The sequence below is a fragment of the Ranitomeya variabilis genome, chromosome 2 (genome assembly GCF_051348905.1).
Source record: "Ranitomeya variabilis isolate aRanVar5 chromosome 2, aRanVar5.hap1, whole genome shotgun sequence".
NCBI lineage: Eukaryota > Metazoa > Chordata > Amphibia > Anura > Dendrobatidae > Ranitomeya > Ranitomeya variabilis.
In genome coordinates this window covers 84,181,134-84,197,370 of record NC_135233.1, presented here as the reverse complement: position 1 = coordinate 84,197,370, position 16,237 = coordinate 84,181,134, and the positions used below count along the sequence as shown (strand labels likewise).

The 16,237-nt window shown below is 42.9% G+C and overlaps 1 protein-coding gene across 1 annotated transcript in view; it reads left to right on the top strand.

The window, feature by feature from the left end:
* The window catches only part of LOC143804487 (retinol dehydrogenase 7-like), a 33,790-nt gene extending 26,831 nt beyond the window's left edge, over positions 1–6,959 (top strand). The window contains exon 4 of the mRNA XM_077282618.1: positions 6,402–6,959. Coding sequence (XP_077138733.1) covers positions 6,402–6,755 — 354 coding nt within the window. The 3' untranslated portion in view covers positions 6,756–6,959. The remainder of the gene's footprint in view (positions 1–6,401) is intronic.
* The last annotated feature ends 9,278 nt before the right edge of the window (positions 6,960–16,237 follow it).

Here is a 16,237-nt window from a genome sequence, read left to right as displayed (position 1 = left end):
CCTATGTCAGAGCCAAAAATACCTATTCCTGAGTTGTTTTCTGGAGATAGATCTAGGTTTCTGAATTTTAAGAATAATTGTAAATTGTTTCTTTCTTTGAGACCTCGTTCCTCTGGTGATTCCGCTCAGCAAGTTAAAATTGTTATCTCCTTGTTACGTGGCGACCCTCAAGATTGGGCTTTCTCCCTGGCGCCAGGAGATCCTGCATTGCTGAATGTGGATGCGTTTTTTCTGGCCCTTGGACTGCTTTGAGGAACCTAATCTTGAGAACCAGGCAGAAAAGGCTTTGCTGGCCCTCTCTCATGGTCAGGATGAAGCAGAGGTGTATTGTCAAAAATTTCGGAAATGGTCGGTGCTTACTCAATGGAATGAGTGTGCCCTGGCTGCAAATTTCAGAGAAGGTCTTTCTGAAGCCATTAAGAATGTTATGGTGGGGTTCTCCACGCCTGCAAGTCTGAATGACTCAATGGCTTTGGCCATTCAGATTGATCGGCGTTTGTGGGAGCGCAAACCTGCACACCATCTGGCGGTGTTTTCTGAACAGAAACCTGAGTCTATGCAATGTGACAGAATTCTGACCAGAATTGAGCGGCAAAGTCATAGACGTCAAAATGGGTTGTGCTTTTACTGTGGTGATTCTGCTCATGTTATCTCAGCATGCTCTAAGCGCTTTAAAAAAATCGCTAAATCTGTCACCGTTGGTACTACTCAGCCTAAATTCATTTTGTCTGTTACTTTAATTTGTTCTCTGTCATCCTACTCGGTTATGGCTTTTGTGGATTCAGGTGCTGCCCTGAATCTGATGGATTTGTCGTTTGCCAGGTGCTGTGGTTTTATCTTGGAGCCTTTAAAATTCCCTATTCCACTGAGGGGAATTGATGCTACACCATTGGCTGAGATTAAGCCTCAGTATTGGACTCAAGTGACCATGTGCATGACTCCTGTACATCAGGAGGTGATTCGCTTTCTTGTGCTGCATAATTTGCATGATGTTGTCGTGTTGGGTCTGCCATGGCTGCAGGCCCATAATCCAGTCCTGGATTGGAAAGCTATGTCTGTGTCAAGTTGGGGTTGCCAGGGGATTCATGGCGATGCTCTTTTGGTGTCAATTGCTTCTTCCACTCCTTCTGAAGTCCCTGAGTTTTTGTCGGACTACCAGGATGTATTTGATGAGCCCAGATCCAGTGCCCTACCTCCTCATAGGGATTGTGATTGTGCTATAAATTTGATTCCTGGTAGTAAGTTCCCTAAGGGATGACTTTTTAATTTGTCTGTACCAGAACATGCCGCTATGCGGAGTTATATAAAGGAGTCTTTGGAGAAGGGACATATTCGCCCGTCCTCCTCCCCTCTTGGTGCAGGATTCTTTTTTGTGGCCTAGAAGGATGGTTCTCTGAGACCTTGTATAGATTATCGTCTTCTAAATAAAATCACGGTCAAATTTCAGTATCCTTTGCCATTATTGTCTGATCTGTTTGCTCAGATTAAGGGGTCCAGTTGGTTCACCAAGATAGATCTTCGTGGTGCGTATAACCTTGTGCGTATTAAGCAGGGTGATGAATGGAAAACAGCATTTAATACGCCCGAAGGCCATTTTGAGTACTTGGTGATGCCTTTTGGACTTTCTAATGCTCCTTCTGTGTTTCAGTCCTTCATGCATGACATCTTCCGAGAATATCTGGATAAATTTATGATTGTGTATCTGGATGACATTTTGGTCTTTTCTGATGATTGGGAGTCCCATGTGAAGCAGGTCAGGATGGTATTTCAGGTCCTGCGTGCCAATGCCTTATTTGTGAAGGGCTCAAAATGTCTCTTCGGAGTACAGAAGGTTTCCTTTTTGGGTTTTATTTTTTCTCCTTCTACTATTGAGATGGACCCAGTCAAGGTCCAGGCTATTCATGACTGGACTCAGCCTACATCTGTTAAGAGTCTTCAGAAGTTCTTGGGTTTTGCTAATTTTTACCGTCGCTTCATCGCTAATTTTTCTGGCGTGGTTAAGCCCTTGACGGATTTGACCAAGAAGGGTTCTGATGTGACTAATTGGTCTCCTGCGGCCGTGGAAGCCTTTCGGGAGCTGAAGCGCCGGTTTTCTTCAGCTCCAGTCTTATGTCAGCCTGATATCTCTCTTCCTTTTCAGGTCCAGGTTGATGCTTCTGAGATTGGAGCAGGGGCTGTTTTGTCGCAGAGAAGCTCTGATGGCTCTGTGATGAAGCCTTGTGCTTTCTTTTCGAGAAAGTTTTCGCCTGCCGAGCGGAATTATGATGTTGGTAATCGGGAGTTGTTGGCTATGAAGTGGGCATTTGAGGAGTGGCGACATTGGCTCGAGGGAGCTAAGCATCGTGTGGTGGTCTTGACTGATCACAAAAATCTGATTTATCTCGAGTCTGCCAAGCGCCTGAATCCTAGACAGGCTCGTTGGTCGTTGTTTTTCTCCCGTTTCGATTTCGTACCTGCCTGGTTCGAAGAACGTGAAGGCTGATGCTCTTTCTAGGAGTTTTGTGCCTGACTCTCCGGGAGTTTCAGAGCCGGCTGGTATCCTCAGAGAGGGAGTGATTTTGTCTGCCATTTCCCCAGATTTGCGACGAGTGCTGCAGGAATTTCAGGCGGATAGACCTGACCGTTGTCCACCAGAGAGACTGTTTGTCCCAGATAGATGGACCAGCAGAGTTATTTCCGAGGTTCATTCTTCGGTGTTAGCAGGTCATCCTGGGATTTTTGGTACCAGAGATTTGGTGGCTAGGTCCTTCTGGTGGCCTTCCTTGTCGCGGGATGTGCGTTCCTTTGTGCAGTCCTGTGGGATTTGTGCTCGGGCTAAGCCTTGCTGTTCTCGTGCCAGCGGATTGCTTTTGCCTTTGCCTGTCCCGAAGAGGCCTTGGACGCACATTTCCATGGATTTTATTTCGGATCTTCCAGTCTCTCAGAGAATGTCTGTCATCTGGGTGGTGTGTGATCGTTTTTCTAAAATGGTCCATTTGGTGCCCTTGCCTAAGTTGCCTTCCTCCTCCGATTTGGTTCCTCTGTTTTTTCAGAATGTGGTTCGTTTACACGGCCTCCCTGAAAATATTGTGTCTGACAGAGGATCCCAGTTTGTGTCCAGATTTTGGCGGATCTTTTGTGCTAAGATGGGCATTGATTTGTCTTTTTCGTCGGCCTTCCATCCTCAGACGAATGGCCAAACCGAGTGAACTAATCAGACCTTGGAAACTTATTTGAGATGTTTTGTTTCTGCTGATCAGGATGATTGGGTTACTTTTTTACCATTGGCCGAGTTTGCCCTTAATAATCGGGCTAGTTCTGCTACTTTGGTTTCACCTTTTTTTTGTAATTCTGGTTTTCATCCTCGCTTTTCCTCAGGGCAGGTGGAGCCTTCTGACTGTCCTGGGGTGGATTCTGTGGTGGATAGGTTGCAGCAGATTTGGAACCATGTGGTGGACAATGTGAAGTTGTCACAGGAGAAGGCTCAGCGCTTTGCCAACCGCCGTCGCGGTGTGGGTCCCCGACTTCGTGTTGGGGATTTGGTATGGCTGTCTTCTCGTTATGTTCCTATGAAGGTCTCCTCTCCTAAGTTCAAGCCTCGCTTCATCGGTCCTTATAAGATTTTGGAAATCCTTAACCCTGTGTCATTTCATTTGGACCTCCCAGCGTCGTTTGCCATTCATAATGTGTTCCATAGGTCTTTGTTGCAGAGGTATGTGGTGCCTGTGGTTCCTTCTGTTGAGCCTCCTGCTCCGGTGCTGGTTGAGGGCGAATTGGAGTACATGGTGGAGAAGATCTTGGATTCTCGTATTTCTAGACGGAGGCTTCAGTATTTGGTTAAGTGGAAGGGCTATGGTCAGGAGGATAATTCCTGGGTTGTCGCCTCTGATGTTCATGCGGCCGATTTGGTTCATGCCTTCCATGTGGCTCATCCTGATCGCCCTGGGGGTTTTGATGAGGGTTCGGTGACCCCTCCTCAAGGGGGGGTACTGTTGTGAACTCTGTTTTTGGGCTCCCTCTTGTGGTCACAAGTGGTACTGTGTGAGTGCTCTCTTTGGGCTCCCTCTGGTGGCTCTTTTTGTCATTCTGCTGGTCTGTGGCTGGGATCAGCTGTCTCGTTATCTGCTAGTTGGTTTAATATTTAGCTCACCTGGACTTTCAGTTGTTGCCTGCTGTCGATGTATTCAGTGCTATTTTGATCTCTCCTGACTACATTCGTTATCAGTCTCTCCAAGAGAAGCTAAGTTTCTGTTTGTTCATTTTTTGCTGATCAGTGTTCAATATGTTTCTTGGTTTATTATGAGTTTTTGTCCAGCTTGCTAGTATGTGATTTCTTTGCTTGCTGGTAGCTCTAGGGGGCTGAGTTTCTCCCCTCACACCGTTAGTTGGTGTGGGGGTTCTTGAACTCTCAGCGTGGATATTTTGTATAGGGTTTTCTACTGACCGCACAGTTTCCTATCTATCTTCTGCTATCTAGTATTAGCGGGCCTCATTTGCTGAATCTGTTTCATTTCTACGTTTGTATTTTCCCCTTACCTCACCGTTATTATTTGTGGGGGGCTTTCTATATCTTTGGGGTTATTTCTCTGAGGCAAGTGAGGTCTTGCTTTCTCTCTAGGGGTAGCTAGTTTCTCAGGCTGCGTCGAGACGTCTAGGAATTTAGGCACGTTCACCGGCTACCTTTAGTGTGTGCGGTTAGGATCAGGATTGCGGTCAGTCCAGTTACCACCTCCCTAGAGCTCGTCCTATGTTCAGTTACTTAGCTGGTCAGTTCTGTGATCCTCAGCCACTAAGGATCATAACAGTTTGGCAAGGATGGTGTGGTGCCTTTTTACAGGATCTCTATCATGACCCAGGCTCTATTTGCTACTGTGTCCTCAAGTGTCAATTATGGACAGGTAACTTGCAATCTGCTGTGTGCCAGTTTCTGCCGTGGGGCATAGAGTTACCCCCACAACCTTGGTCTTCCGGCTACCGGTATCTGCGCTTAGCGTGGAGGAAGCTAGGAAGCTCACTCGCAGCTTCTCTCTCCAGCTCTTCACTCTCCTATGCCTCTTCTCCTCCTTCACGCTCTCTACAACTTGTTCCATCCTTTCCTCTCCAGGAGCTGCAGAACTTGGTCTGCATGGCCCCTGCTTTCCTCACAGGAGCTGCAGCACTTCTCATGGCTGCACGGCCCCTCCTTTCTTGACTCTCTCTGTCTCTTTCACAGACTTTCTGTCTAACTTCCCCTCCAGCCAGAATATATTTGGAGGAGCCACCCACAAGCTGGATCAGAGCTCCCCCTTCTGGCCCGGAGTAAGAACATGTTGCATGTTGGTGAATACCTGATAAAAGGAATCCTTCCTCGCTTCCAAGCATGACATCACTCTTCCCGTGAGGAAAGCAATGCCACTGTAACAACCAGGAACCTGGGGTGTTACACATGCATTTAAATAAAAAAGTTTCCCAAGGTGGCCAACCCTTTAAGTGTATAGGAAAATGTCCTTAATGGGCTTATTCAGCAAAATTTATATATTTTGTGTTATGCATTAGCTACAGTCAGCAGCACCTAACTCAGCAGCCAGATGAAAAAAATGACTTTAATTCCACAGTCATGTGGAAATTGTATCAAACAGATTGTAAAAAAGTGGAAAAAATTGCTTAGGCTTCTTTCACACTTCAGTTTTTTGGCGTCAGTCACTTCCGCCATAATGACGGATCGACGGATCCGTCACAATAGTTGAAAAAACGGATGTAACGGATCCGTTTTTTTGACAGATCCGTTACTCGGGGGTTGTATATACTTTTTGGAGCATGCGCAATTGAAAAAAATTGAAAAAACGGATTGGGGCGACGGATCCGCCGAAATGACGGTCGCGATGGATCCGTCGACCATAGGTGGCCATTCTATGAAATGACGGACGCGACGGATCCGTCGCGATCCGCCATTTCAACGCAGACAAAAAACGTTGCAATGACCGTCAATGTCTAGATGACGTCCGCCAAATTTTGACGGATCCGTCGCATGACGGATGGAACGGACGACCATCCGTCACAATCCGTCGCTAATGCAAGTCTATGGGAAAAAAACGGATCCGTCGAAAAAAAAACCGGATCCGTTTTTTGAGGAAAATGGCGGATTTAGACTGACGCCAAACAACTGAAGTGTGAAAGAAGCCTTATAAGTAGATTTTTTGACTAAGGGACCATTTTGTAAGGAGTTGTAATAGGACTTGCATTGCCTAATACCCCCTCAGACTGCACAGAGATTGTACAGGTCAGGGGTAAGGAAGGCCTGTATAGGAGCCCTAGTACTGTGGTGCCACATTTACTATTGAATAGATAAAAGTACAAAAGTTATCTACAACCTTAGAAACTGAACACTCCCCAAAACTGTAGCTATTATACTGTATTTCTATAACTGTTCTCTTCTCTTGTAGGTATGTATTATCGAGCCTGGAAATTATGCTCCAGCCACAAAAATTCAACCATATGTGGATGCAGAAAAAATCTGGGACTCTCTGTCTGTAGAGGTAAAGGAGGCCTACAGCAAAAAATCCATTGAACGTGCGATAAACTCTATAAAGAAGATATTTAATAGCGGCAGCAGAAAGAGCTATGAAGTTGTGGACACTATTGTAGACGCTCTCACATCGCCTTTGCCAAAAGCTCGTTATCTGATCGCCAGTTTTGCGGAAAAAGTTATTCTTTACCTATATTTATGGCTTCCAACTCTGCTTTTTGATAAAATTCTACATTATGGCAGCAAAAAAATAAATAAATCTGATAAATAATGCAAAGGAAGGATTGAAGTCTGATTAGGAACAGTAAACCCCTCTGTAGGTGGCCTAAAGATAAATTGTAGAGAAATATATATAATTTTATTGATGTTACACATCCTCGCTGCCGAAGCACAGTCAGAGTGGTCACAGATTAAATATGCTATTTCTCTCTTTTGTGTTGGGGCTGATTGCTGGGAATAAATGACTGATCAGAAACAGGCCTTCTTCTGGACACCGTTTGTCTTATGTTGGGGGGGGGAGGGTAGTAGATTTCTAGATTTGTAGACTATTTTTCTGCTGAATAGGTGACCCCAAAACCTAGAAAAATACATCACTGATTTTATTTCTCTTCTGATTACTTGTAGCAACAGCCCCAGTGTCTTTGTTGTGGTGTATGCTCCAACCCCAGTGTATCCTATTCAGGGGTAGAATTTGGCAATTGTTCAAAATACGTCTGGTTCACCGAACTGGCAAGAAGTGGTGCCCTGATCTGGTTCTGTGTGCCCGCTATTTTCAACTCAATGTGCATCTTCAGACGCACATTCAGTTGAAATATATTGTGGTGCAGAAAGCCATTGGCTTCCTGCGCCGTAATAGTTAACAGCCGCCATCCTATCAGAGGCCGGCAGCTGATGTCGGCGCGCACGTCGTCGGTGCTTGGCACAGGAAGAGGACACCACTGAACAGCAGACAAGTAAGAAGATTTTTTCTTAAATTTTGTTAATTAAAAGCAATATGGGGAATGGACATATGGAATTCAGGATGGGAACATAAATCCTGTATGGGAGCCAGAGTGAGGAACATACATTATTGGTTTATGAATAAATACAATAAAGTACACCTGAGGATCCTAAAAATATTGAACACTAAAAGATAAAATATAAGTTTCTATTATTATTATTACTACCAGGTGTACTTAAAAAAAAAAAAAAAAGTGGAAACCACTCAAATGAAGCCAAAAGAGGAACTATCCCAAACTTAAAGACTGGGATATAAATAACGGGGAAAGAAAAATTCAGATAAAAATGCCTTTATTTATACATATGGCAAAGATAGTATTAATACAAAATTAAAAACAAGTGCCTGTGCATGGGTAAAAATCAGGTTAAAAAATGTAAATAATTCTGCAACAATGTGTACTTATGACAGACCAAAAGGTACAAAATGTAAAGTGAATACTGGAGAGTTTAGATACAAGATCCCAAGAGAATTTTAAAAAATATATAAATTAAAAAATAACTATAACACATAAAAAACAATGTGTAACTTGAGATAAATGCTTAATCATCAAAGTGATGATGATGATCTTATGATCGACGTTAAAAGTATTACCGCTGGTCAGACATTCGCCGTTCCCACGCATGAGCCCGCATTAGTGATTGGAGGTATAAAGTTTACATCCAGTCACTGGTGTTGGCTAATAGTGGGAACAGGAGCGGCTGGTGGGAGTATTCATCAGCCGCTCCTGTGCTTTAAATAAATAATAATTTTTTAAAAATGCGTGGGTTTCCCTGTATTTTTGAAAAACAGCCAGGCAAAGCTGACAGCTGAGGGCTGAAATCCTCAGCTGTCAGTGTTAGCAAGGCTGGTTATCAAGAATAGAGGGGTCCCCACGCTGTTTTTTTATATTATTTAAACAAATCATTTTAAAAAGCGGCGTGGGTTCCCCCGATTTTTCAGAACCAGCCAAGCTAAAGCAGACAGCTGGAGGCTGGTATTCTCAGGCTGGTAAGGCTATGTTTCCACGTGGTGTACCGTCCAAAGCGCATGAACACATGCGGAATCACCGCATCCTATACATAGAAAGGTGCATCTCCGCAAGGTAAATAGACATGCTGCGGTCTATAAAGACATGCCGCATGTGCGTAAACGCAGGTTTGCCACCTGCGTTTTTGTACTCATAGTGGGTATGGGATTTCATAAATCCCCTCCACTATGCTGCAACATCTGGCCACAGCGGATTGGAGCGCTCTGGCTGTACTCAGCATCCAATCCGCAGAAAATATGCCACGTGGAAGCATACCCTTAGGAGCCATGGATAGCCTAAAAATAGCAGCCCACAGCCACCCGAAGAGCGCTTTGCCTGGCACTTCCACTGGCCCTGTGGCAGTAGCAAGTGGGGTTCATATTTGTGGGGTTGGTGTCTGGTGACATCAAGCCCACGGAATGGAGAGCCATCTATAAGACAACTATCCATTACTAATCCTATATTTATGTGGTAAATAAACACACAGCAAGTATAAAGTCTTTTATTTGAAATAAAAACAAAACACACTTTTCCTTTTTTTAACCCCTTAATGACCTGGGGTATTTCAGTTTTTGAATTTCTGTTTGTTGCTCCCCTTCTTCCCAGAGCCATACCTTCTTTATTTTTTGGTCAATATGGCCATGGGAGGGCTTGCTTTTTGTGGGACAAGTTGTACATTTGAACAACACCATTGATTTAACTTACCGTGGAAGATGGGAAAAAAATTCCAGGTGCGGTTAAATTGCAAAAAAAGTGCAATTCCACAGTTATTTATTTATTTTTTTACCATGTTCACCAAATGCTAAAACTGAACTTCCATTATGATTTATGGCCAGAGCTGCAGCGTGAATACAAGAATACAAGAAGAGGACGTCATCGTAAGAAGATGGGAGGCTGTTGTGAATTCTGCTCTTGGGCTCCCTCCGGTGGTTGTTAGTGGTAGTGCAGTGGTCTCTGGATTATTGCCAGGGCAGGTGTTTCTGCTTATTGCAGCTCTATTAGGTATTTAAGTTTGTAGGATCCATCAATCCCTGCCAGTTGTCCATTGTATCTTGGAGGGATTGCATCTCTGTCTGGCTCCACTTGCCCTGCTGTCATTTCAGCTAAGATAAGTGTCTGGTTATGGTTCTCTGTAGCACGCATGCAGTGTGCTTTTATGTGCAGTGCAATCTATTGTGTTTTTGTCCAGCTTAGACTTGTTTGGATTTTTCTGTCATGCTGGTTTCTCTGGAGATGCAGATATACATCCTATGTCTTTAGTTAGATGTAGTATACAGTATATTCTGCTGTGGTTTTTTCTAGTGTTTTAATACTGACCGCTTAGAACTCTGTCCTATCCTTTTCTATTTAGCTAGAAGTGCCTCTTTTGCTAAACTCTGTTTTTTCTGCCTGTGTACGTATTTCCTCTTAAACTCACAGTCAATATTTGTCGGGGGCTGCCTATCCTTTGGGGCTCTGCTCTGAGGCAAGATAGGATTTCCCATTTCCATCTTTAGGGGTATTTAGTCCTCGGCTGTGTCGAGGTGTCTAGGCCTGGTTAGGTACATCCCACGGCTACTTCTAGTTGCGGTGTCAGTATTAGGATTGCGGTCAGTACAGGTACCACCTACTCCAGAGATAGTCTCATGCGGCTCCAGGGTCACCGGATCATAACAGGAGGCCCCGGACCGGGATGCCCATCAGACCGGACCGCAGCGTGACCACCCCTGGGTGAGTATAATCTAACCTCTTTTTGTCATCTTTCAGGATACATCGGGGGCTTATCTACAGCATTACAGAATGCTGTAGATTAGCCCCTGATGCCTTCGATTTTGGGGGTGACAGGTTTTTTTTAAGTAGAAACTCCTTCTTTTTTATTGAGTTTTTGATGGTGTTTTTCTTTGAAGAGTTTACTGAAGTGGTTTTGAATAGTTGTTTTTTTTACCTGAAACATTTTTTGCATGCTTTTGATTTGACAGTGCCTTTTAGAGAAGTGACATACACACCACCGGGCATTTCTCAAGATCTCTAAAGGTACCTTCACACGAAACGACATCGCTAGCGATCCGTGACGTTGCAGCGTCCTCGCTAGCGATATCGTTTCGTTTGACACGCAGCAGCGATCAGGATCCTGCTGTGATGTCGCTGGTCGCTGAATAAAGTCCAGAACTTTATTTGGTCGTCCGATCGCTGTGTATCGTTGTGTTTGAAAGCAAAAGCAACGATACCAGCGATGTTTTACACTGGTAACCAGGGTAAACATCGGGTTACCAAGCGCAGGGCCGCGCTTAGTAACCCGATGTTTACCCTGGTTACCAGCGTAAAAGTAAAAAAAACAAACAGTACATGCTCACCTGCGCGTCCCCCAGCCTCTGCTTCCTGACACTGACTGAGCGCCGGCCCTAAACTGAAAGTGAAAGCACAGCGGTGACGTCACCGCTGTGCTGTTAGGGCCGGAGCTCAGTCAGTGTCAGGAAGCAGACGCTGGGGACACGCAGGTGAGCATGTACTGTTTGTTTTTTTTACTTTTACGCTGGTAACCAGGGTAAACATCGGGTTACTAAGCGCGGCCCTGCGCTTAGCAACCCGATGTTTACCCTGGTTACCCGGGGGCCTCGGCATCGTTGGTCGCTGGAGAGCGGTCTGTGTGACAGCTCCCCAGCGATCAAACAGCGACGCTGCAGCGATCGGCATCGTTGTCGCTATCGCTGCAGCGTCGCTTCGTGTGAAGGTACCTTTAGGCTACATTTCCACAAGGAGCTTTTGATGAGTTTTTGATGTTGCAGATTTTCTGCAGTATTGCTACACCCCTTAAGTAAATTGGGTTACTTATGTGTTTTCACTGAGTGCATTTTTTTAATGTGTTTTTTGCCTCTTTTTAGTTTGTCATGTTTTAAGTAAAGCTGCTTTGTTTTTTATATTTCCTGGTATTTGGCTTTGACAAAAGTTTATTGATATAGTCATGTGTGGATTACATGCGTTTCTAGTTGGTTTCCACAGTGGAAATGCTGGAAATGCAGTAAAAATTCATGTGTGTCTTTTATCTGCTGACGGTCTACATCTAATGTAATTCTATGGGAAAACATTGCTACATAATACTCAGGGTACTAGAAAAAATGATGTGTAAGGCTGGTTTCACACTTGCGTTTTTATCTGCATGCGTTTTTTAAAAAAACGCATGTGTGAAAAACGCATGTAAACGCGGTAAAACGCATGCGTTTTTTAGACGCATGCGTTTTTATAGAAAAACACAAGAAAACACAAGAAAACACAAGAAAATCCTAACCCTAACCCTACCCCTAACCCTAAACATGACTGAAATACGTGGCACTGAAATACGTGGCACTTAAATACGTGGCACCTAAATACGTGGCACTTAAATGCGTGATACGTGGCACTTAAATACGTGGCACTGAAATACGTGGCACTTAAATACGTGATACGTGGCACTTAAATACATGGCACTTAAATACTAAATACGTGGCAATTAAATACGTGGCAATTAAATACGTGGCACTTAAATACGTGGCACTTAAATACGTGATAGGTGGCACTTAAATACGTGGCACTGAAATACGTGGCACTTAAATACGTGATATGTGGCACTTAAATACGTGGCACCTAAATACGTGGCACTTAAATATGTGGCACTTAAATACGTGATACGTGGCACTTAAATACGTGGCACCTAAATACGTGGCACTTAAATACGTTTCACTTAAATACGTGATACGTGGCACTGAAATACGTGGCACTGAAATACGTGGCACTGAAATACGTGGCACTTAAATACGTGATACATGGCACTGAAATACGTGGCACTGAAATACGTGGCACCTAAATATGTGGCACTTAAATACGTGGCACTTAAATACGTGATACGTGGCACTTAAATACGTGGCACTGAAATACGTGGCACTTATACGTGATACGTGGCACTTAAATACGTGGCACCTAAATACGTGGCACTTAAATACGTGATACGTGGCACTTAAATACGTGGCACTTAAATACGTGATACGTGGCACTTAAATACGTGGCACTTAAATACTAAATACGTGGCACTTAAATACGTGGCACTTAAATACGTGATACGTGGCACTTAAATACGTGGCACCTAAATACGTGGCACTTAAATACGTGATACGTGGCACTTAAATACGTGGCACTTAAATACTAAATACGTGGCACTTAAATACGTGGCACTTAAATACGTGATACGTGGCACTTAAATACGTGGCACTTAAATACGTGATAGGTGGCACTTAAATACGTGGCACTTAAATACGTGGCACTTAAATACGTGATACGTGGCACTTAAATATGTGGCACTTAAATACGTGGCACTTAAATACGTGATACGTGGCACTTAAATACGTGGCAATATGACTCAGAAAATGTTCATTAAACGGTTAGGGGTGAGGTTAGGGGTAGAGTTAGGGTTAGGGTTTGGATCCCTTTATCACCTTGATGGTGGTGGGTGGCTTTTCAGTGTGTTTTCTGATTTTTTTCTATAAAAACGCGTGCGTTTTTAACGCAAACGCATGTGCTTAAAAACGCATGCGTTTACATAGACAGCAATGCATTTTTTTGCCGCGAAATAAACGCATGCGTTTTTTTGCGGCAAAAAAACGCGCAAGAAAATACTGCAGGTAGCATTTTTGAAAATGAACGCATGCAGACAAAAAACGCATGCGTTTGAAAACGCGACCAAACGCATGTGCAAAAAAACGCATGCGTTTTCAATGTTAAATAAAGGGGAAAAAACGCATGCGTTTTTTGTGCAAAAAACGCTGCAGACAAAAACGCAAGTGTGAAACCAGCCTTACTGGCTTGAAACACACAAGACAGGTCAGAATATGCTGGGTAAAAAAAAGCACAGAGAGCATGAGATTTCTATAAATCTCATCCACTTTGCAGGACCTCTAAGACGCTGCATTTTTGACGTTGTTAAAATTTGCAGCTTCAACAACCCACCAAAAACTCATCATGGGCTTAAAGGAAAAAAATATTAAAAATCTCCACTTACAATTTTTGAGAATTTTAGTGGGGATTTGATCCAAAACTTCTTAAAGAAACTCAGTGTGATAGCCCAAAGGTATATGCGCACTATGCCTAACCAGGAGTGGTGACGTGCTTCTATTATACTTTTCCTCTGATTGTTCCACTCCTGATTTTGGTTTTCATATACTGATGTAAAATACTGACTAAATACTGAACGTGGCCTATGTCTACATTCCCACGATGAACTTTTGCTGAGTTTTTGACTCTGCAGAACTTCTGCACCTATTATTTAAATTTTAAATGTAAGCAAAAGGAATTTTCTCAAGGTGCTTGTGATGATCTCCTTGAAGTCATGGCAGTTCATCGGGCCGCTCACACTGAGGAGTGCTAACGCAGCTCTTCAGAGATTGGCTGTGAACTCTGTGACGTAACCGCCCGTCACTGAATCTGCGCTCGCAGCACCTCATTGTGTCCTGTTCTTCTGCCTGGACAGATGCATCTTGGCACCTTTCAGATTGTAAAGCAGTAATAGCTGAGATGGATTGCGTCGTGGGACAATATTACTAACTCCTTGGCTTGATGTCACCGGACAATATAAAGGTGACATCAACCCCCCAACCCTATTACCCCACTTGCCACGGCCACATGGCAAGTGGGAAGAGCTAGGCTTAGCACCAGATTTGGCACATCTTATGGATGCGCCATTTCAGGGGTGGCTGAGGGTTGATGTTGGTAGCCGGGGAGTAGGAGGAAAAGCAATATCTCTAACCCCTTCCCAGGCTATTGATATCAACTCACACCAGGAAAGGCTAAGCAAACAGCTGTTATTAATAGTCCGGGAACCTTATGAGGTATTGTCCCTTTTCATAGATTATTAACATCAGCTACCCGATGTGGACTTTCCTTCTCATGGTTATCAAAATTGCACAGGAGCCCACTCATTTTTTTATAAATTGTAATTTTTATTGAAAATTTTTCAAATTATACAAGAAAAGAAAAAATGATTGGGCATTTTAGATTTTTCAGTATCATTTATATGCTAACAACCAGTCTTATACTATAGTAATAGTTAAACATTTTCAAGTAGAAAAAAAAGTAAAAGTTTACAAACAAACACACAGACTCAGACAAAAGGAAAGGGTGGGAAATTATGTGGAATGTTACGCCCTAGTTATAGCCATCACATAGAGGTCATATATTTAACATGGACCAAAAGGAATTCCAAGGAGACCAAACAAGGTTAATCTCTCTACAGTGTTGTCATTAAGTGCTGCCCAGTATTCAAAGTTCCTGATATGTTTGATGCGAGAATATTGATCTAGTTGGGAAGGTGGAGAGGTTTGCTTCTAATGGTAGTAAATCAAACACCGTGCTGCTGTTAACATATGTAAGAGCAATCTAATGGATCTCTTGGATGTGGATTCAGGGAAAATATTTAAAAGAAAGGGCTGAGGACTTAATGGGAGATCCACTCCAAAAATGTGCTTAATAAAGAGTTGGAATATCACACAGAATGGTTTAATCAGTGGACAGTCCTAAAAAATGTGGCATATAGAACATCAAGACAGGACGGAACGCTAGCAAAGGGAAGGAATAGATGAGTCCATTTTATGTAAAATTTCAGGCGTATGGTAACAAACATGAATGATTTTGTGCTAATTTTCTTTGTATGAAATTCAAGCTGTAGCCTTGGCTGCTCTGATCCAAACATTTCTCCATTCTACCACGGTCAGTGTTTTACCCAGATATTCCTCCCATTTGAGCATATAAGAGTGTCTAGTTGGGGCTAACCATAATTTTTCAATCTCCATCCTTTTCATATAGGCAGGTTTAGAAGACCATGATGGGATCGTGCGGAGGTGCAATGCCCAATAATAATGAATAAAGCTGCTAGACCTCACATCTTTTTGTCAGCCAACATTACCAACTTTGGAATTCTATGATGTCTTCCTGTCCATATGAAATTTAAAAAAAAATTAAATTTATCTCTGAGTTGGACCAATATGGGTAAAAAGATGCAAAAAGATATAACATTGTTGGGAGGATAGTCATTTTTATTGCTGAAATGTGTCCAAATAGTGAAAGAGGGAGTGATTTCCATTTCGTCAATAAGGATCGCATTTCTATATATAATGGAGGGAAATTGTTCTCGTATAAAGTAGAATACGAGGTTGTGAGATTAATTCCTAGGTATTTGAGAGAGGTGGTACGCCAGTGGTATTTAAAGTTACTCTGGAGGTGATCTAAATGGAAGTCATTTATGTTAAGTGGAAGGGTTTCAGTCTTACTTGAATTTGTTTTATACTCTGATAATTGGCCAAATTGTAAAAGCAATAAATGGAGGCTAGGGAGCGATGTATGAGGCTTTGTGAGTGTTAGGAGGATATCATCGGCAAAAAGGGATAATTAAAATTCTTTGGCTATAAACTGAACTCCTTTAACCCCTTTACCCCCAAGGGTGGTTTGCACGTTAATGACCAGGTCAATTTTTACAATTCTGACCACTGTCCCTTCATGAGGTATTAATTCTGGAACACTTCAATTGATCGCGGTGATTCTGAGAATTTTTTCTCATGACATATTGAACTTCATAACAGTGGGAAAATTTCTTTGATATGAGTTGCGCTATTCATGAAAAAAATGGAAATTTTGTGAAAATTTAGCATTTTTTTCAACTTTGAATATTCATGCCTTTAAATCACAGAGAGATGTCACACAAAATACTTAATAAGTAACATTTCCCACATGTCTACTTTACAACAGC